At 42.5% G+C, this 22,234-nt stretch overlaps 1 protein-coding gene across 14 annotated transcripts in view; it reads left to right on the plus strand.

Annotated features, from left to right (window-relative positions):
- Positions 1 to 22,234, plus strand: part of RBFOX2 (RNA binding fox-1 homolog 2) — a 255,504-nt gene that overhangs the window by 73,847 nt on the left and 159,423 nt on the right. For 12 of the 14 annotated variants that reach the window (XM_045826616.1, XM_045826613.1, XM_045826627.1 and 9 more), the window contains exon 2: positions 13,246 to 13,296. The exons of the other annotated variants lie outside the window; for them this stretch is intronic. In XM_045826616.1, coding sequence (XP_045682572.1) covers positions 13,246 to 13,296 — 51 coding nt within the window. The remainder of the gene's footprint in view (positions 1 to 13,245; positions 13,297 to 22,234) is intronic. 14 annotated transcript variants of the gene reach the window in all.

Genomic DNA, 22,234 nt, shown 5'->3' on the forward strand with positions numbered 1-22,234 from the left:
TGCTGCTCTTTTTTTTTTTTTAAATAACAGTTGAGACCTCTTAAGTCATGAATGGGTCTTGACCCACAGTGTGGAAAAAATACTGAACTTTAGTCTCTTGATAGACTCTGAGCTTCCTGAGAGAAGAACTAATACCCCGTTTGCCTATTTCTACCATAGTACCAGACACAGGAAAGTCCTCAACAAATGTTTGTTGAAGGCATCAATAAATGGGGAGAAGAAGGGAATGAATGACAAGGTGAGGTCCTGTTTAGGACATTTGTAGCTTGATCATACAAGCGGTGGAGGGCCATTAGAATGGGAGAGATGTGAGTGGTGTTTTACGACGTTAACCCTGGTCCTGGTAAGAAAATTGTGGAGAGGTGGATGGATGCTCCTGGACCAGCTAAGGAATTGTTACACCACTTTAGGCTTGACTTGGGCAACACAGGCCCGGATTCAGGTGAGTGCGTCTACCATAGAAAACGAAAGGCACGGATCCTGAGGATCAGTTACAGAACATAAACATGGTAATAAACGTGCTGGCTGACATTTACCATGTGCATGTGACATCCTGAATACCGTGTTAAGGGCTTATGTGTACTCTTCACAGCATCCGTGAGGAGGTGCTGTTATCGTCTCCACGTTTTCGATGGTTAAATAAAGATAATGCACGTTCATTGTTGAAAAATTAGAAAACTCAGATAGGGAAAATAAAGAAGTGTGTCTCACTCATATACCCACACTCAACACCAGGGACATATAAGCACGAAACATTTTGGGATGTATTCTTCTAGCCTTAAAAACAAAAACAAAAAAGGGCATGTATACGTGCTGTGTACGTCTAAGGATGAGGAACCCTGGCTGTAAGGCTTTAGGCTGTTTTTCCATCAAAAGGATAGGCCAACCCAAATGTACAAACTTTTAGGGACGTTATGAAATAGGTAAATGTCGTTAAAATATTGATTTTGTTTATTTATGCTTGTGTATTCAAGACCACATACAAAATTATATAATAATTTAGAAGCAGGTTTTCTTCTGTAGTGTTGGAAGAGCATATACACGTAATTCTGTTGCATCAAATCTGTGTTGCTAAGAACCACTTTGAGTCTTTAAACAGTTTTACAGGGTATATACTGGGATGCAGCACTTTTTTTGACTATTTATCTTAGTCAAGTCAGGCTATAAGCTCAAATTCATATAACATCAGGGAGGTTTAGTTTTCTTCATTTACATCATAGTGTACACTGAATTGATTTTCAAAAAAAGGTTTTTATTAAGGTGAAATTTACATAACATAAAACTAGCCTTTTTTACACAGTTTTTAGTATATTTACAGTGTTCTGCAGCTACCACCCCATCTAATTTGAAACATTTTATCACCCCAGAACAATCACCTCCACCCTCTAAGCAGTCACCCTCCCTTTCTGCTTTTCTCTGGACCCCGCCAACCACCGGTTTGCTTTCTGTCTCTGAATTTCCCTGTTCTGAACACATCGCGTAAAGGGAACCATACAGTATGTGACCTGGTGTATCTGGCTTCTGTCACTCAGCATGATGTTTTCCAGGTTCACCCGTTGCAGCAGATGTCCGTGCACGGTCCCTTTTGGTAACTAGATCACACTCCTTGGCGTGTGTGCACTACGGTTTGTGTGCCAGTCCATGTGTGGATAGATGTTTGTTTTCATCCTGTCACCGTCGTGCACAGTGCTGCGTTGAACATGTGTGCACAAGTATTTGTTTTTCATTCTTTTGGGAATGTATCTAGGAGTGGAATTACTGGGCCATATGGTAGCTTTATATTTAACTTTGAGGGACTGCCAAACTGTTTTCTATAGCAGCTGCGTCATTTTATATTCCCACCAGCAATGTGCAAGGGTTTGTCTATCCATTTTTAATGAGGAACACAATAAAATGGGGAAAGTAAAGAGAAAATAATGTGTGGCCTTTGAGTTTATTAGAGCTTTGTATCTCAGCTGTTGCCTGATGGACTTATTAAATATTTAGCATCACTTCAGCACTAAGAATGAAATTTAGCTCAGGGAAATGTATCTAATCTATTTTAAGCGGTGAACAGACTAAGAAGTGAAGAGCAGATAAGTGAACGAAGGCAAATTTAAATAGACTGTCAGATTCCTTGAGGGCAAAGGCCCTATTCGCCTCTGTGTCCTCTACATTTAATAAAATGCTTGGCATGTCATGGGTCGTATTGGGGCTCCCCAAGACTGCCCTCGGACCAGTAGTTCGGTAGGATGTACAGAACTCGGTGCATAGTCATACTCACGGCTATGATTTGTAATGGTGAATGGGCGAAGAGGAAAATCAGGAGGAGAAAGTGGGTTTGGGTGAGGTCTAGGAGAAATCAGGGGCAAGCTTCCAAGAGTCCTCTCCTGGTGGAGTCACATGGGACACGCTTATTTCCTTCAGCAGCGACTTGCGACATGTGTTGTCTACCAGGGAAGTCATTAGACTCAGTGCTCAGGTTTTTCTTCGTTGGGGGTGGGCGAGAGGGGTTGTGCTCAGAGCCACCCTCCGCCTGGCACACACCGAAGCCCAGACTCCTAGGAGGAAAGCAGGTGTTCAGCACAAACTGTACTGTTTGCACAGTTTCGGCACAGTGAGCCACTCTTACTGTTCTGGGAATAGATCATCCTGAGATCTAAGTTTCCAGACACCTGCCATGCCAGCCTTGCAAGCTGCCCTTCCTAAGGATAGCGGGCAGGCCTGCTGTGTTCATTCTTCCCCTCTACATCAATGTTTAATTCCTTAAAAAGAATTGCTTGGTTCTTTGAAGAAAAGTAAATGCCATAGCAGAGAACCGGCAGGGACTTGAGCATCAGACAGACCTGGATTTGTATTCTTGCAGTCAGTTGCATAGTTTTCTGAGCCTCGGTTTTCTTACTATACGGAGGTATATCACAGAGAGTGCAGGGTGATAACATGTAGAAAACACTTAAGCATACTAATATGTGTCCTGTATGTAGTAGGTGGCTGTTAATGTTTTGTTTCAGCTCACCTGCATCAGACTGGGTTCAGTCAGGAGAGAGAAACTGCAAGTAATTTGGACCCAGAATGTAATACAGAGAATTACTTACTACAACAGAAAATTGAAGTAGTGAGGGGTTGGCTTGTAAGAGATAGAGAGAACTCTAAAAAATAGCAAATGTACTATAATGTGGTTGATAGATGATAAAACACCAATAATATCATTAGTATAGAATTATTTATTACCCCAGGACTGAGATAGAGCGCCCAAAAGAGAGGCGTCTCTCCTGTTTCGCATCCTCTGCACCAGGGCCTGAAATCTAGACCTTGTAGGGGAGGGCCATGGCTGTGGCTCTCTGAGTAGCAGAGAAATGAGTCCCTGTGATACCAGACTGGAAGAACTTGTTGGAAATCTGCCTTTTAAAAGTTGCCAGAAATCTACCTAGGGTGCTGGGGAAAGCTGTTCATAGGGAGTTGCCTTACCAGAGGCACTCTGCTGTACAACTGCCCGAAGAGGGTTTCCGGGGAAGCTGGCCGCTGGCCGCTGCAGGCTGCTCTGCACTGCAGGGGCCGGGAGGGAGGAGGCTGCCGAGAAGAGCACACTGGGACCGGGAAGCAAACACTTCTCTCCTCGGGCGGTTTTCCTGTGCTCTCTACTGACAAAGCTCAACATCATGGCTGCTGTCAAAGGAAAAGTATTTTTAAAAGGTCCAGATTCACTTTCACAGAGCTGGCAGAAAGGGTGAATTTGGAGCTGAGTGAATTAATAGATAAACCAGTGTATGGATAGAATGGCTATTTAATTCTCAACGCTCAGAAACCAGGAAGAAAATGGCAAATGGAAATCTAAGAAACTTCAAATATAAGTAAGACACATGCCAAAAAAAAAAAAAAGAAGAAGTTGGATCCTACACCATATACAGAATTGATTTAGAATAGATCAAAGGCCCAAACCTAAACCTGAAACTTTAAAGCTCTTAGAAGAAAATGTAGGCTTAGCATATGACTTCGAGCCCTGGCTGCTGTGGCCCAGCGGATGGGGTGCCTGACTGCAAAGGAAAGGGCCGTCCATTAGATTCCCAGTCAGGGCACAGGCCTGGGTTGTGGGCCAGGTCCCTGGTGGGGGCCGTGTGAAAGGCCACCATGCACTGATGTGTCTCTCCCTCTCTTTCTCCCTCCCTTCCCCTCTCTCCAAAAATAAATAAAATCTTTTAAAAATGACTGAATTTAGCAATGGATCATTTTGCTATGGCACCAAAAGCACACATAACAAAAGTATAGATAAGCTGAATTTCATGAAATTAAAAGCTTTTATGCACAAAAGGAAATTATCAACAGAGTGAAAAGGTAGCCCACGTATGGGAGAGAATATTTACGAATCATTGCAAATTATATATCTGATAAGGGATTAATAATCAAAATATAACAGACTCCTACAACTGAACAAGAACACAGCCCATTTAAAAAAATGGGTGTAGGACTTGAATAGACATTTCTCTAAGGAAGATATACATGACCAATAAACACATGAAATGATGCTTAATGTCAGTAATCATGGTAATGCAAATCAAGACCACAGTGCAGAAACACTTGACGCGCATTAAAATAGCTATGATAAAAAAAACCAACAAACAAAAACCAAGTAACAAGTGTTGGCGAGGGTGTGGAGATACTGGAACTCTCGTGCGTTGTGGGTGAGAATGTGAAATGGTGCCACTGCTGCGGGAAGGGGCGTGGCGATTCCTCACGGTATTTGACAGCTAGGTTACCCACAGCCCAGCAGTCCTGCTTCTGGGCATACACCTGGACGAGTTGAAAGCAGGGATTCAAACAGATACTCACCCACGTTCAAAGCAGCGTCATTCACAATAACCAAAAGGGGAAAGCAACCCACATGTCCATGAACAGATGAGCGGATAAAAAAATGCACTATATACACACAGTGGAATATTATTCTTCAGCCTTAAAAAGAAGGAAGTTCTGACTCATGCTAAATGTGGATGAACCATGAAAGCATGGTAAGTGAAATAAGCCAGTCACAACAGGACAAGCATTGTATGACTCCGCTTACATGAGGCCCCGAGAGTAGTCAGACTCGTAGAGACAGAGAGTGGAATGCTGGTCGCCAAGGGCTGGGGGGAAGGTGTACTGGGGAGTTAAGCTGGTGTGGAGTTCCAGTTGGAGAAAGTTCTAGAGGTGGATAATACAATAATGTGAATGTACTTGATGCCACAGGACTGCACACTTAAAAATTGTTGATATGGTAAATTTTATGTTATTTATGTATAATCACGATTTTTCAAAAAAGGAAACTGTTGAAGGCTATTTATAATATCTCAAACCTTGGTATTGGAAGGGATATATTGAAGGAGAGCTTAATTATTTATGTACTTCAAAATATAATTTTGTTACCACGATTGAATTTTAATTTAAAAAAACAGTAAGAGAACGGACTTGTAGAGGAAAGTTAGGGAACTGAGGGCGCTCGCCGGTAGGACCGGGTCCAGCGGAGGGGCTGCCTCGCCGCGTGCAGCACGCGCATCACCACAGGCGAAGGTGCTTTGGTCACCTCCGAGGTGACCTCGTTCATTCTCACGCTGAATGCTGGCACCCATTTCCAGCACCGCTGATTTTTATCTAGTGTTTGAACGCCTTCAGTGAGGCTGGGTGGCCATTTTGGCACGTATTCCTAAAGAACAGACTTCAGAATAAGCTAAGAAAAATTGAAGGTTGGTTCTTTGGAAATGAGGTATTTTTGGGGAGTGAGTCCTTAGATTGATTCAGTTTCTGAAGTCATTGGAGACGGATAGACCTAGGGGTGCAGAAGGAATTCTTATGAGCTTCTGCATGTTGAATACTGTTCCGGATAAACATCGCCTGCACTCTCATTTCATTATCATTAGCACAGCTCCATGAGGTAGACGTTACCTGTTAAACACGGCTGACAAAATTGAGGGTCAGAGAGATTAAGTAATTTGACCAGAGTCACGTAGTTAGAAGTGATACAGCAGTACTTGAATCTACATCTCTTTGACTCCCAAGTCCATGCTTTCTCTATTGCATCATGAAAGGAGCTGGTTATGTCTGCAGTTAGCAGAGTCTGGGGCATGAGTGGCTTACATCACCTCAGAGTCAAGACTGCTAAATTCTCCGTCCTTGTTTACCCCTGCTCAGTTGGACTGACATCGGCAGGGCACTCCTCTAAGTCTCAGTTTCCTCACTTATATAGGGAAGGGGTTTAATGGCTTTCTCTTAGAAATCCATGACTGTTACTGAAAAGGAGAATTTTAGTGTGTTCCAAAGGTGGGCTTTGAAGACCCGATACATTCCTGCGTCAGATGTAAAAAATAGTGCTTGTACTAGGGCATTTTTAACTTAAAAAAGAAAAAGTGGGAGGGAGTTGGGGAGGAAGTGGTGAGCGGCACCGAGAGCTGCCATCAGTTGTCTTGATGGGGAGGTGGAGTGAGTGAGCATGAAAGCTCAGTCTGCCAGCTGCCACGTGGACCTTGCACTGGGACTGTGTTGTTAAATACTGCCAGATCCGTAACCCCTATAAGCCTTTATCTCATCTGCAGGTACCTTGAACCCTGTATGGTTGGGAAGCAATGATGCTCTGGTCTTTTAGCAATCTTTTTTCCTGAGCCAAAGGCACTTGCCGGGGTTTTTTTTCCTCTAATCCTCACCTGAGGATCTGTTGATTGATTTGAGAGAGAAGGCAGGGAGAGACATTGGTGTGAGAAACATTGATTACTTGCCTCCTGTACGTGCCCCAACTGGGGATTGAACCCACAACCTAGGTGTATGTGCTCAGGCTGGGGATGGAGCCTGCACCCTTTTGGTGTACAGGATGGCACGCCAACCAACTGAGCCATCCTGGCCAGGCCTGGAATTGGTATTTGCTTGTAATAAATAGCATATGTAATTTAGGTACAGCTTAAGTTTCCATTGTGTTTCCTTCCATGTCTCAATTCAAAAATAAGTTCACTACTTGAAAACCAGTAACTTTGGCTACAAAACAAGGTAGTGAAATATCCTGGGAAACTTGATTTGCTTTTTTTCCAGCCAGTATGGTCTAAAACAGTCTTGCCTTCCATTGTTAAATGTGTATAAGGTAATGTGAAATCCACTTCCAACCGGGATTAAGTCAGTGAAAAATCTGGGCTTGTGCCACTGCCCAAGGTTTGTTTATAAAGGGCAGCTTTATTTCTTACTTTCCTCTGCTTCCTCTACCTTTCCTCTCCCTACAGTGCATGGTGGCAAGAATTTATTTTGTTCCATTGCTCAATGTTTTTTCCTCTTCCATTTTGTGAAATGGCTTTGATTTTGTTAGACACAAAAGATGACGGAGTGGGTTTAAAAGTATTTGTTAATTGCGTGGTGTAACTTCACTGTGCTTGTCCCACCTGCTCCTAGAGATACAAGCCAGTGAGAAATTGTCTTGTAGCAGAAGCAGGGCTTTTTTCTGATCTTCGGTGTTGTTAAGTCCGTCTCAGCAACTTTCTCTTAACTGATTTTTAAAAATGCTTAAGGAAACAGTACTTTTGTTTTTCTTGTCAGGTACAGTATTCTGGGTAATTTTAATTTGGAATGGGCAAATATATTGGATAATTGTTTAGAAATGATTTTCAGAATGCATTTATGAATGGCTTTGAAATTATCTTTTCAGCATGCATCAATCCATCACAGTATTGGAGATCTTGTCCTCCAATAAGAGGTTAGAGGTTATTACCCCCTTCCCCCAATACACACTTTTTAAAAAGACCTTCTGGTATTTTCTGGAGTCCTGTAGTTCTTTTTATAGACTTTACTTCTGGCATAAGTCACATTATCTTGTAATTATTATGACTCTGACTCCTCAAGGGCAAGTATACCAGCACAGTGCTTGTAATAAAACAAATGTTCAGTCCACTCTTACTGAATAAATGCAGGATTCTTCTTGGTAAATGAATCTTTCAAACACAGGTGCATATGGGAGCCTCTAAGCAGCCGATGAAGAATACAAAAGTCAGGTGATACTTCCCCTCACTTCTGTGTCCACTGTATATGCACAGTCCATCGCAGCCGTCATTTTGGGCAGTTACTTAAGGGTCCTTCTGTTACTCTGTCACATGTTCACTAACTGGACACTTATAAACTGGTCTAATTGCTGTCCTCTGCAGTCAGCCAGGACTGTTGTGGTTGGTATTTAAAAAAAAACATTTTTAAAGGTTTATTTACTTATTTATTTATTTATTTATTTATTTTTAGCCAGAGGGGAAGGGAAGGAGAGAGGGAGAGAAACATTAATGTGTGGTTGCCTCTTGCTTGCCCCATCCTGGGGACCTGGCCCGCAACCCAGGCATGTGCCCTGACTGGGACTTGAACTGGAAACCCTTTGGTTCGGAGGTGGCACTCAGTCCACTGAGCCACACCAGCCTGGGTGGTATTTTATTTCTTATGTATTCACTTTACTTTTGAGTTGTCTCTGTGCCCAGGCAGAGTCAGTTTCTAACTCTCTCAGTCTTACCAGGCCAGTCGTTGTTGCTTATGGGCATGTAGTTGCTAAAGGCTGGCTTTCCTCTTGAGAACTTAACACATTGGATTTCTGCTCGTCTGTTCCATTAGCTTGTCTGTGAGTCCATCTCAGCTTTAAATGTCAGTTATTATTTTGACACTGATTAAAAATTCAGATCTGCCTGTGTTTAGACAGTCATGATCATTCGTACATGGACTAGGGGAATGTTTTACTTTACTAGTTGTGAAGCAGCAGAAGTGCTGGGCGTAGAGTTAACACCTAACTTTGAGGGCAGCTTAGCCACTATCATTAGCTATTTGTCCTTGAGTAAATCACTTAATCTTCCTGAAATTTAGTTTTCTCATCTGTGAAATGAGGGTTATAAAACCTAGTTTCTGCATTGTGAAGTTTAAATAAGATGATGTGAAGGTGTTTTTGTAAGTTTTAAGACATTGTGAGACACTGATAGTAGTGACTCTTGGCTCTTTTCAGTGCGCTGAGTAGTGCATGGCTTTTACGGTTTGTACAGCTCAGCCGGCTCAGGTGAAGCGGCCCTCCCGACCTCCCGCAGGTCGCATTCTTCTCCCCGGAGGAGACCCTGTTAGAAGTCACAGGTTTGTTGTCTGTCCTTCCCTGTCTGTGCACACACTTACTTCTTAGATGGTGTAGACATGCCTCTTCTCACACCGTAATTACAAAAGTCCACTGTTACGCTATCATTTACTACGACTTGGATAATTCAGAGGTTTTACCTTTTTAAAAACTTACACAGAGGATGTTGAAATAATGTAATAGTTGATAATACTCTTTTCCTATTATTAATGGAGACTTGAGGTTCTTTCTACTTTTTTACAGTTACAAACTATTGAAAATTTTTGTACATGCTTTTTGGGCATGTGCAAGTGATTCTTTAGATAGAGATCAGAGATGTGCAGTTACAAGGTATGTGCATTTAATATTTTAATAATTATTGTCAAATTGCTTTCCAAAACACAGTGGTCCTAATATACTTAAATTTCTACTATTAGATGGGAAGATATCTATTTATTATTTTTTATTCAATTTGTGATACTATTTTCACCAATCTCATGAATAAAACATCTCAAATAAGAAAGGATGTTCATAGCGTGGTTTGTTGAGTGCAAACAAAGAGAACTGGAAACAATTTAAATATATTAACAGGAAAATAAGACAAGTAAATAAACTAACATGTTCATCAACTAGAATACTAAACAGTAGTCAAAATGAGTGAGCAGTATTGAGTAAAAAAAGGAAATTACTAAAGAATACATTAAATAGGATACAGTTTTATAAACTTCAAAAACATGCAGCGTTAAAACATGTTGAGAGGAGAGATATGCGTGGTAAAGTTCAAAAGGAAAGCAAGCAAACGTGGCTGGTGTGGCTCAGTGGATTGAGTGCTGGCCTGTGAACCGAGGGGTTGCCAGTTCGATTGCAAGTCAGGGCACATGTCTGGGTTTTGGGCATGCGAGAGGCAGCCACACATTGATGTTTCTCTCCCTCTCTTCCTCCCATCCCCTCTCTCTAGAAATAAATAAGAAGAGAGGGGAAGAAAAGGAAAGCAAGCCTTGGGCATTAAGTGTAGGCCGCTTTCAGAGAGTCAGGGCGTTTCCTGAGGGCTGGAGAGTTCCACATGGCCCGTTTGAGAGATGGAGACACAGGAGAGTGCTGCCTTGCTAAGGCAAGGAAGGAGTAAATAAATCCATTTCCCTGGGACACCTCTGTGCAGCCTGTCATATCTGTCTTTGCTATGAAGGGTTTTGACAATGCTGGCTTGTAGGAATGTGATTTTTCCTTATAAAACGTTTTCTGCATTGTTGAACCAAAGAATATGTTTTAAACATGGATGTTCTCTGGGATTGATGAATCTCTGTTAATTATGCTTTTGGATGTTTTTTAGTACTTTCTTTGTTCTCAGACAACCTTGAAATAGTCACTATAAAGGAATAATGCAGAATGGTTGTTAGAGAAGAGAACTTGATAAAATGGAAAAAACAGGGGCTCTGGAGTCCAGCAGACCTGGGCTGAAAGCTTGACTTTCTCCCTTAATAGCTCTACCTTATCATTTCCTCTTTGCTCCTTTCTCTTCCTCCTTCCCTCCATCCTGAAGCTATACCCGACCAGTTGTCCAGTATCTAGTATTGTCATCTTCGTCATCATTATTGTTAAACATCTGTAGGGGGTGGTGTTGTGATAAATTTGTAGAATCCATAAAAAACAAGGCACTTGTGGATTTCCGAAGAAACCCTGTTCTTTGGCTGCAGTCTAAGCTGTATACGTCTCTGCTGTAGAAATTAGTGTGAAAATAGCCGTTGCCTGTAGTCATTATTTTTAAATAATAGATTTATTGACATATGATGTACTGACCATAAATGTCATCCTTTTAAAGTGTTTGTAGTGGTTTTAAGCATTTTGGTGGTTTTTAGTATATAATCATAGAATCATGCATCCATCACCACTGTCTAATTCCAGAATATTTTCATCACCAAAAATGAACCCACTGCCTGTTAGCAGTCACTCCCCATTCTTTGCCTTTAGCTTCTAGAACTACTAATTTCGTTTCTTTCTCCGTGGATTTGCCCATTCTGGGTATTTCATACACATATCCAGGGTTTTATGGCTTAAAGTCTGTGGTGTATTTTGAGTTAATTTTGTATATGGTGTGAGATAGAGTTCCAACTTCTGTTACTGTACACGTGGATATCCAGTTGTCCCAGTACCACTTACTGAAAATACTACTTTCTTCCTTCATTCATTTTGGTTTTTTGGCACCTTTTCAAAAATCAGTTTATCATAACTGCAGGGGTTTATTTTGGGACTTTCAGTAGTGTTTCATTGGTCCGTATGTCTGTCCTTATGCCAATATTACAGTACCTTCATTAACTGAACTTTGTGGTAAACTTTGAAATCCGGAAGTATGATTCCTTCAAACTTTGTTCTTCTTTCTCAAGATTGTTTTGTCACCTATACATTTTCTTTTTTAAATTCTCACCCTAGGATATGTCCATTGATTTTAGAGAGAGAGGGAGGGAGGGAGAAAAAGAAATGGGGGGAGGGAGAGAGAAACATCAGTGTGAGAGAGAAACATCAGTTGCTTGCCTCCCGCCTGCTCCCCAACCATGTAGTAAACCTACAACCTAGGTATGTGCTCTGACTAGGGATCAAACCTGCAACCTTTTGGTGTACGGGACAGTGCTCTATCAACTAAGCCACCTGGCTAGGGCTGTATAACTTTTATTAGCTATCATTTTGCCCTCAAAGATCTAGATTTAATGATTAATGTGAATATGATACATCTTTACAAAGATAAGATTTATAGAGTCATAATTAATATGAAAAGTAAATTGTACAAGTAACCTAAACAAATTTTAACATGGGAGGTCTGTCTAGAAAAAATCCAACCATTGTTAATATAGCAAGAATGGTTTGTGTGACATTGATGTAACCTAGCAGCCAAAGATAATGGACTGTAAGGCACATGTGTGAACAAGAGTGACTTCACTGTACTGGTCAGTGGGGGTGGTAGATGCTGTTGAGTGAGCGTGTGTACTGTGTGGCCATCACATTCAAGATAACTGAGTGAGTAGAGCAACGAATCTGCATCAAATGAACATTCCTCCGTGGAAACTATTTAGATGATTCAGAAGGCAGCAACTATGGGCAACTGGTGATTGGCAGCTTCATTACCACAACACATCTTGTCCTGCCCATATATCACATCTTGTGCTGAGATTTTGGTGAAACATCAAATCACCCAGGTGACTCAGCCCCGCTACAGCCCAGATTTGGCGCCCTCTGACTTCTGGCTTTTCCCAAAACTAAAATCACCATTGAAAGGGAAGAGATTTCAGACCATCAGTGAGATTCAGAAAAATACGACTGTGGCTGATGGTGATTGGGAGAACTGTGTGAGGTCCCAAGGTTCCCACTTTGAAGGGGACTGAGGCGTCATTGTCCTATGTACAATGTTTCTTGTTTCTTGTATCTTCAATAAATGTCTCTTTTTCATATTACATAGCTGGATACTTTTTGGGCAGGCCTCGTGTGTGTGTGTGTGTGTGTGTGTGTGTGTGTGTGTGTGTTAGGAGTTACTTGAGTCTATAAGATGATAGAGTGGTACAGGAAGTCTGGGGCAGAGATAGAATTTCATCTAGGTTTAAAACCACTGAAGGCTTAACCAATGAATGCATAACTCAGTGAAAAGCAAATTGGTCTCTCTCTCTTATCCTCTCTGTCTCTAAAATCGATTTTTAAAACTTCAAAAGAACAGAAGGAAAGCAGTTTGGTAGAGGGGAGGGGCTAAAACTTCTCCAGGCCAAGAAGTAGTTCTCAGTAGGGGTGGTACTGTCCCATTTCCAACCAGGGGACTTTGGGGAATATGTGGACATTTTGCGTTGACCTGGTGTTCAGGACAGTTCCTGGCTTTTAGTGGTTAGGGGCTGGGGATGCTAAAGTCCCGCAGTATGAGCTTAGGAATGGTTCCGCCCCAAATCCCAGGGGCTCCCTTGTTAATGTATACTTGGGAAGGAAATAGATTTAGCTGTACACAGAGGAAAATAGTGTTCGTAAGCAATCACTGGTTTCCTTGTTTGTTTTTTGCCATTTGTAGCGGGTGAACTGGGGAAAATGTATGTAGTGAGGTGGAGTGGAGTATAGCAACAGAACAGCTTAGGATATAGTGCAGGAATTTATATTTGACCAATTTGGATGGTTTGGGTTATCGTTAAAATTTCTTTTGTCTTACAGTTTTCTTTTCTTTCTCTTAGAACGAGCCTCTGACCCCAGGCTATCATGGATTCCCAGCACGGGACAGCCAGGTCAGTGTCTGCTGTTCACAACTCAGATGATGTTTGTGTACATGTGTGCGTGTTTATCTAAGGACACTATGATAGCATGTACTGGAATTGTTTATTTTAGAAAGCGGTATGGTGAATTTCAGCAACCAATTATATTTAGAGGTAGAAATAAAATATATAGGGTAGGGGAAAAGTAGGTTTACAGTCATATGTGAAACAGTTTATTTTATTATTATTATATTATTTTCCATATGAACAGCTGTAAACCTACTTTTGCCCCACCCTGTATTTCTTAATCTTAGCAGTAATGTAATCACCGTATTGAAATGGTGGGTATTATAGGGGAAAACCACTCACATGCTATCGTAATTGCTTTTGTTTTTTCTTCTCCAGGCTGTGTAATCATTTTAAACCAGGTTTTCTTGGTGCCTCACAATTCTAAACACTGGACTTGTCTCTTTGTTCTCTGTCCCTTCGCCCCTGCTTGCACAGATTTTTTTGAGTCCTGCAATAATCTGCAACAAGAAAATTCCATTCTCCTCCCTGGGGGAATTCAGCCTTATGGTTTTAATCAGGGAAGGCGTGCTTGAGAGGGGGAAGTTTCTGCTGTCTTTCTTTGTTAGATAGGAAGGAGGACTGGAAAAAGCCCAGGCCCTGTTGTGGTTTAGGGCAGAACTGCATCCTACGAGACATCGCCCGAGTGGTTTAGGTGAGTGTGTAAAATGCCTTCCCTGTCTTTTGCTGTTGAAGCTTTGAGCAGATGAGGCTGGAGCAGAGCTCGGGTAGGAGAATGGGAAAGCCGCTTCAGAGGGATGTGGCTTAAGACACCAAGCCTCCGAGTTTACCTTCTTGCTGTTTGGGGATATTGATATTCTTCAGGAGAGTTGAAAGTGTAGTTCCTAGAAATACCTTTGAATGCTTATCTGCCATCCCTTGCAGAGCTGTCGAAAAAAGCGTCGCCATTGTTAGACTTGTCCAAGGGACGTGTGAGCGCTAAACCAAAGCCGACGTAGTTCCCTTTTCCAGGAGTTAATTGAATCCCCTCAAAGCCCCTGAAGCTGATTTTTAAAACTAGGGTGGCCCCGTAACCAACAGTCACTTCATTGGGGGGCCTCCCCACTTGACAGGATTTGCCCAGTTCTGGCACTTTTGGTGCTGGGTTGGCATCAGAATGGCCCTAGGTCAGATGAGGAGAAGAAAGAAGAGAAAGTATGTTGTTCATCGGTGTCATCTCCCTGTGGGATCATCGCCACTGGAACTTAGGATCGTGTCTGGGAGTTTTTGGTGAAAGATATGGCCATTTACCGCAAATCTAAAGCGGGTATCTAGGGTTTTTTCATTCTGGCGTGGGTTTGCCTTAGAGCTTCTGTGAGCTGTGAGGTTTATGCCTTTTGATAGTGGTTCTGCGTCCTGTGCGCACATCAGAAGAGTGTTGCTGCCCAGAGCCCCGGGCCTCGGGGCTCTGGAGGAGTGAGGCCCAGGGGCGGGCGGGCTTGCTCACCCAGGTACCGCGGCCAGGGTCCGTGGCCGCATCACAGGAGCTCTGTTTCCTGGCTCTGTGCTTCTCACCTGTGACCCTTGAAGTGCTAGGGGTCAGGGCCAGTCTCTTCACCTACTTTTTCATACTAGTACAAATATTAAATTATTTATGAAGTGTTGCTTATTTTGCATATAGGCTGATTTTAAGTATAGGAAGGTAGAACTAATTGAAGGATGGGAACAGACTTACTGAGTTTCAGAGACTCTAAAAGGGCACTGTATGGTGTAATGCTGGGCTCTTCCGTGGGGATTACTGATCGATAAGGAGCCCAGCGCGGGGAATTAAGAGAAATTTGTTAAAGCACAAAAAGCAGAGCGCCTGCATGGGACTACTTGGCTTTCTCTTCGTTTGCAGCAGGGAGCCGCCCTGTAACCTGCGCACTCACTCCTCACACTGTCTCCCCTGTGGGCCCGTGCGGACCCTTAGCCACGGTTTCAAGCTGCCCGATACTTTGGGGCACATCTGAGGGTGACAGGTTTATTTTACTTTATTTTCCTGGGCTTTATTTTCTTCTGTGGCTGACTCTTTGGATTCACAATCGAAGAGTAGTGCAAACAGGCAAACATTGAAAAGCAGCTTGTTGCGGTTGAGGAATACGGAGTCCACGCGAGTGCTGCTAGTTCATGCACCTGACCTTGTGGACTCTCACTCTGTGCTCTGAGATTGGGGAGGGATTCATCAGTGTGGGGCACCCGTCGCTGAGCGCTCTGGGCTGGGCAGACACAGAGCCTGTGATCTTTACCTCGCCCCAGAGCAGTCTGGCCTGGAGAACCCAGGAACTGGGGAGTGGAGTAAGGGCGAGTTTTAATCGTGTCATTATTTGAGTTTTAAACATTCTTTTGGTGTTCCTTTCTAAATAGATAGGGGCCGTCCCCAGGCACGATTTTTATCAGCATCTACTGGTGATTTTAAGAGAGATAAAAATTACAGGGTTTTTTGATTGTGCAGAGCACTCGCATCAGTGTTTTCTCATCTCATCCTCGCACCCATCTTTTGAAGTGGAGGGTGCGCAAATATTCCCTTTGGAAAGATAAGGAAACCGAGGCGCGCAGGGATTACAGTGATTTATCCAAGGTAACAATACAAATTAGTAGCTGAGTAAGAACTAAAATGTGCCTTCAGTTTGTGAGGGCCCTTTCTTCTACCCTGGGATGAGTGACTCACCCAGGGAAAAAGGGGCTCGTGTGCATGGGTGCCTGCTCACTCCGTTGTACCCAATTCACCATTTGGGGGCTTCATAGACCTTGGACGTTCCACCGTAGATCCAGGAGTCTATGACCCTTGGTTAAGGATGATCACGAGCAAGCTCCTCAGCGTGAAGAAGATGAACATTTCACTGTTTTAGCGACCCTTTTCATCCTGTAATGAAGTCCCTGGCAACGCATTTGAATTAAAAAACCATGAAGGGTAGATAGGAGGGAAAAAAGGTACCCGCTGCCTTTTGCGGAGGTTTTGCTTTGTTGTGCAAGGTCACCTTAGCCTTCTTTCCCGACCAGTGAACAGGCTTTATGGGATGGCAGTCCGTTGCGTTTATGAAGCACTCTCAGCACTTCGCTGTGCATGCTGATGTGGTCTCTCTGTGGGAGTCGTGGGGACGGGCGTCGTTCCAGACTGGCAGAGGTGAAAGTCAGCCCAGGAGGTGGAGTGTTGTATCTCAGGCTGTGCAGGGCTTTAGGTTGATGGCACGACGTGGTGCTTTAGATTGCTACTTGACTTTCTTTGTGATTTATGTGTGAGTTCTCAAGTGTTGATTAAGGCTGGATGGAATGTTCTGTGGGTTTGTAATATGTTTTAAACGAGAGAATATTTGTGTGCATCAGCTCCAGAATTTTTATGTGGGAGGAGTTTAGGAGCAGCAATCTGATGAGGCTTAGTTCGGCATAGCAAGCACACTGTTTTCGCGCGCCTTGTGTGTTTGTTTGTGATGGCTTTCAGGGGGCTCCCTGGTTGTACAGTGGGGGTCCTAAAGCCAGCCCCTTGCCACCTCTTGGTGCACAACGTTATGTCTGATGTTATTAGGGTGACCTTATAGTTTATCATTTAAGTTGGGACACTTTTGAGAGTGAAAAGGGACGATGCTGTTAAAACAGCCCTAGGCAAACCTGGACGAGTGGGATGTACGGTCACTCTAGCTGGAAACAAAGCAACGAGCGAACCTCCTGTGGACTGAGGTAGTTGGCATGTGGGAGTGTGGCGCGGTGCCTGCCACTGTGGGAACGCCACGTTGCCGTTCAGGTCCAAGGTGAGAGGTGATGGCACAGGCTCTTCGTTGGGTTCAGGTATTGAGTCAGCTATGGAAATGGGAATGTTGGTAAATCATATTTAATAAAAATGAATGTTTGTAAAGTGCTTCATTGTTTGTAATATGTGCTTTCTTCCATGTATAATCAGTTTTGATCTTCACAGTAGCTCTGCCAGGTAAGTTGGGCTTTTTTACCCATATTTGTAGGTATGGGAACCAAAGCAGAGATTTTTTAACGAATTTCCAACGTCACGTAGATAGTAAAGTGGCAAAATTGGACTTGAACCTCGGACTTTCGGCCTCCATGTCTGGTGTTTCCCTTTTGTGTTCTTCTGTCCGTGTTCACTGTTTGAACTGGGGATGTTCTGTTGCTAGTGTGTTGGGACATTATGGAATCCTTGGAGAACATGGCAGTCTAAAAAGTTTTCATATGACCCGGAGGCCCCTGACACGACTTATTTCTGTCAAGTTTTCTTTCTTATTTGTAGAATAGCTTATGGTCCACAACTTATCTTTTTGTATTTTAAATATAAAGGAAAATTAATGTCATGGTGACAAGCTCTTAGCTGATCTTTTAAATGCTAAGTCAGTGGTACCCTACAGTTTTTTCCCTTCAGTATTCCAAAATTCCGTTGAGAAGGCACAGCATGGGCTTGTTCGGATGATTCACGGCGACACAGCGGGAGTGCCCAGGAGCTGTTCCAGCTGACAGATGTTCCTCAGACCCGTGGAGACTCAGATTCGGAGCGGCAGCCTTGAACTTAGAGGACAGACTTAAAATGACAAGGGATATATTTTTTTCCAAAATATTTTCCTCTCAAGAATTTTTTACTTCTCTTTTTCTAACCAGTTCTCCACTTTATCCCTGGAAAGGACTTTATTTTAGTCCAATTTTTTGTAAATGAACTTTCAGGGATTTTAGTTCTTTCGATTGAGAGCCATGGACAATAGCAAATGCATTTTCTTTTATACTCATTTGGTGTGATGGCAAAGAAATAATGGCTCCTTTTCTTCCCTTGGGAAGAGTTAGAATGAAAGACACAGGATGTTCAAGTTGTTTTTTAACCTAAAACAAGACGGCGTCCACTAGTAAGCAACACCATCGTGATTCATTGTGCACACGCACATCTGTGTGAGCATAACTTAAAATTAGTTTTACCAAGTAGTACTTATTTTTATTATGCTCTAAGCACTGTGATATTTTCCATTCTATTTCATTCCATTAAAAAAAATTGTTGGTGTGACCAACAATCGATTAACCAAAATTGATTCTCTTCATTGCAATGTGTAGTTTTGCAAACAAAAGTCTAACATTGTTGTCCTTAAAAATGTAGCCTTAAAGAAGGCTCACACCCTTTAGCAGTCGCTTCCCTACTTCCTGTCCTTCATCCCAGCCCTAAGCAACCACTAATCTTTCTTTCTCTGTGAATTTGCCTATTCTGGATATTTCATATACATGGAATCATACAGCATGTGGTCTTTTGTGACTGGCTTCTTCCACTCCTCGTAGTGTTTTCAAGATCCATCATGTTGTAGCATGAGTCAGTACTTCATTCCTTTTTTTTTTTTTTTTTTTTGCAGAACATGATCCCATCACATGGGTTGGTACAGGAGCATTCTTAGTGGGGCCGACTGCCCACCTCTGTAATTCCAGCTCCTCCAGCTCTTATAGTTGGCTTCAGCCTCACTGGCCATTCTTTTCGATCTTGAACTCATCAGACTTGATCCCCAGCGTCAGGCCAGTGGAATCACGGTCTCCCCCACCTTCAGATTTGCAGTGACTTTCACCAACATCCTTACCTCCACCTTATTCAGGCCCCAGGTACAAAGATTACTCCTCAGGGGAAGCCCTCTCTGACTGTACCAGACTACACTTGTTCACGTACATGACCTGACTGTTCAGTTGTATCTCCTTCAGATTTCTATTTATTATCTGAAATTACCTGATATGGGTGCTTTATTGTCTGTCTCTCCCACCAACAGAAATTCTGCACAAGCCGTGACCCGCCTTAGAGCAGAGCCTGGGATGTAGGAAGAGATCAATAATTATTTGTTGAATGAATAAATGAATATTGTCCTCAATTTACTGCTAATAAGCCTTTGAAGGTTTTAAGCAGGGAAGTGACATGATCTATTTTACGTTTTTAAAAACAACATTCTGGTCGCTGTGAAGAATGAGTCTTAGGAGCTCCGCCCCCCAAATGCAACCTTAGACTGTCTAGCAATAAACTTACCGTTTGCCACATTTAATATTGATTCCAGCTAGAACTTATTTGTTGAATGAGAAATTTTATTTCACCCCCCTCTCCCAGGTGGACACTGGATTCAGGTGACTGGTTCAGAAGCAAAATGTTTCATACCCCTTTTGTATCTTAAAATCTATAATAATTTTCTTACTGGTCCTTCTCCTAACTAAAAATGCTTGTGCTTTGCTTTTAAATTACAGGAAGTATGAAACCACTCTGTATTTTTCCTACTAGGTTGTCTAGAACCCCACTTTCAGGCTTCGTGCCACACTTACCCAAAGACCACCTCTCTCCGGTGCCCACTGCAGTGGCTGATGTCCTTCTGCGGTGTTGCCTTCCGCCCTCTAGTGGATGAGGGGCGGTAAATGTGCCGTGTGAGCGTCCGTGTTCTCAGACCATGCCATGGGCTCAGGCTTAAGGGTGTGTTCCTCGGGAAGTTTAGGAGCTTTTCCCTCCTGGGAAAGACCATTCTGTGTCTTCTGGTGCTTCCTGCTGTGTATTTAAATAACATGCTTATTCTGCTATTTCTTGATTTATTGATTTAAGACATTGTCCTTTGGATTCCTGCTGTTGATGGTGAGAAATGAAGTTTTATAGATAATCCCTCCTTTCAAATAAAGACATCTTTTTTTTGTTAGATTAGGGTTCATTATTGATTTATGATTGCATAATAATTATATTTGATGACTGTGCAAATATTTTTATAGTTGAATCATAAAATAATATTATTACATTCCTTTCCTTATATACTTTTTTGTTTCCCTGGAGTTATTAAATATATATATATAAATATATAGGAAAAGTATATATATATTTAGCAATTACTTTTTCAAAAGGCACTATATGAATTTCACATCATAAAATTCCCTCTCGTCGGTGTACTTTTTCAGTGATTTTATTAAATTGATAGAGTTGTGCCACCATTGCTACAGCCCAGCTTTAGAACATTTCTGTGTTCTCCCCCAAATCCTCCTGACTTTTTTGCAGTCAGTCTCTACTTTCACTTCCGCCCTAGGCAACCACTGGCCTGCTTTCCGACTCCATAACATCGTCTTTTCTGGACATTTCGTGTAAATGGAATCATATGATACATATGTAGTCTTGTGTGCGACTTCTTTCATTTAGCGTGTTTTTGAGGTTTGTCCATGTTGCAGTGTAGGTATCATGATATCATCACCCTTTACTGCTGAGTAGTGTTGCATTGTGTGGATTACCCCCTTCCGTCAGTCTGTTTACCAGCTGACAGATACATGGGCTGTCTCCAGTTTGGCTGTTATGAATGCTACTGTTATGAACATTTGCATACAGTCTTGTGTGGACATGTTCTCGTTTCTCTTGGCTAGATTTCTAGAAGTAGAATTGCTGGATTTATGGTACGTTCATGCTTAACTTTTTCTTTATCCTCACCTGAGCATATTTTTAGTGATTTTAGAGAGAAAGGAAAGGGAGGGAAGGAAGGGGGTGGAGAGAGAAAGAGAGAGGAGAGAGAGAGAGAGAGAAACATTAATTGGTTGCCTTTTTCGCCGTACAGCACAACTCCCAGCCAACTGAGCCACTTGGCTAGGGCAGCTCATGCTTAACTTTTTAAGAAATTGCCAAATTGTTTTCCAAAGTCGCTTGGTTTTATCGACCTTTTTGATTGTAGTGAGTGTGTAGTGGTAGCTCGCTGTGGTTTTAATTTTACATTTTCCTAATGATTAACAATTCGGAGTACCTTTTCACGTGCTTATTAATAGTCATTTAGATACCTTCTTTGTTGAGATATCTGTTTGAGTCTTTTGTCCGCTGTTTTTTGGTTTGTCCTGTTATTACTGAGTTGTAAGTGTTTTTTAGATACAGGTTCTTTGTCAGATTTGCAGTTTGTAAATACTTTTTCTCAGTAACCAGATTTTGTAAGACAAATCTTCCTTCCTTGCCCCAATAAAGGAAAACAAACTGTTTGCTAAGTTTGGGTAAACTCTGCATGACTGTCATATGAAGGAGACTGAACACAGGCATCCACTCTCTCTGTTCAGGCCTAGTGGCTGCTCAAGGAAGGTGGGCGGGTTTACAGTGACTTTGTCCTTGGCTGCCACAGCCGTCTCCAGACAGCTAGTGACAGGCATGCCTGGGCAAGACAGCTCGTCACGTAGTCAAGACAAATTATGCTTCTTTCTGCATGTCCTGAGGGATGAGGTATGGGAGAGGATCAGCCAGGTTCATTGGCTTTAAGACACTGTGGGTTCTATTGAAGGCTGTTTCATGGAAATATCTCTGTAAGACACATCCACACCATACTCACATACCCCTCCACACCCCCCCCACCCCTGGCCTTTGGGTTTGAATGTCAGCTCTGCCATTGCAGGCTACCTGACTTCAGACAAGTTTTTTCTTCTCTCAGCCCTTGTCCCTTCGTCCATAAAGTAGGAATAGTACCTACTCTGAAAGGTTGTTGTGGGGTTAGGGATAACATATGGAATTTCAGGGCCTGTGATAGGGTCTACAAATTTCTTTTCTCATTTATTTTACAGAAAGGAGCCCTTTGGGGAGCTTTATAAGGAAACAATTAGCTGTCACAGTGTGTATCTATTTCCTCATTCTCTTTTTGATTCTTAGTTATTCACCACCTGAAATGACTTGCCTCTAGATTTGAAATTTCTAGCTCAGGAACATAGCTTTGCCATACTTTCAAGAAAAATCTGCCCTGGCTGCTGTGGCTCAGTGTATTGAGTGCCGGCCTGCGAACCAAAGGGTCATCGATTCAATTCCCTGTCATGGCACATGCCTGGGTTGCAGGCCAGGTCCCCAGTAGGGGGCGCACAAGAGTCAACCACACATTGATGTTTCTCTTCTTCTCTTTCCCCTTCCCTTCCCCTCTCTCTAAAAATAAATGAAATCTTTGAAAAAATCTGTCTGTGAGGTAGATGAAATATGTGTACGTTTATTTGCCTA

The sequence above is a fragment of the Phyllostomus hastatus genome, unplaced genomic scaffold (assembly GCF_019186645.2).
Source record: "Phyllostomus hastatus isolate PE091 unplaced genomic scaffold, TTU_PhHast_1.1 phas_scaffold_755, whole genome shotgun sequence".
Taxonomy (NCBI): Eukaryota; Metazoa; Chordata; class Mammalia; order Chiroptera; family Phyllostomidae; genus Phyllostomus; species Phyllostomus hastatus.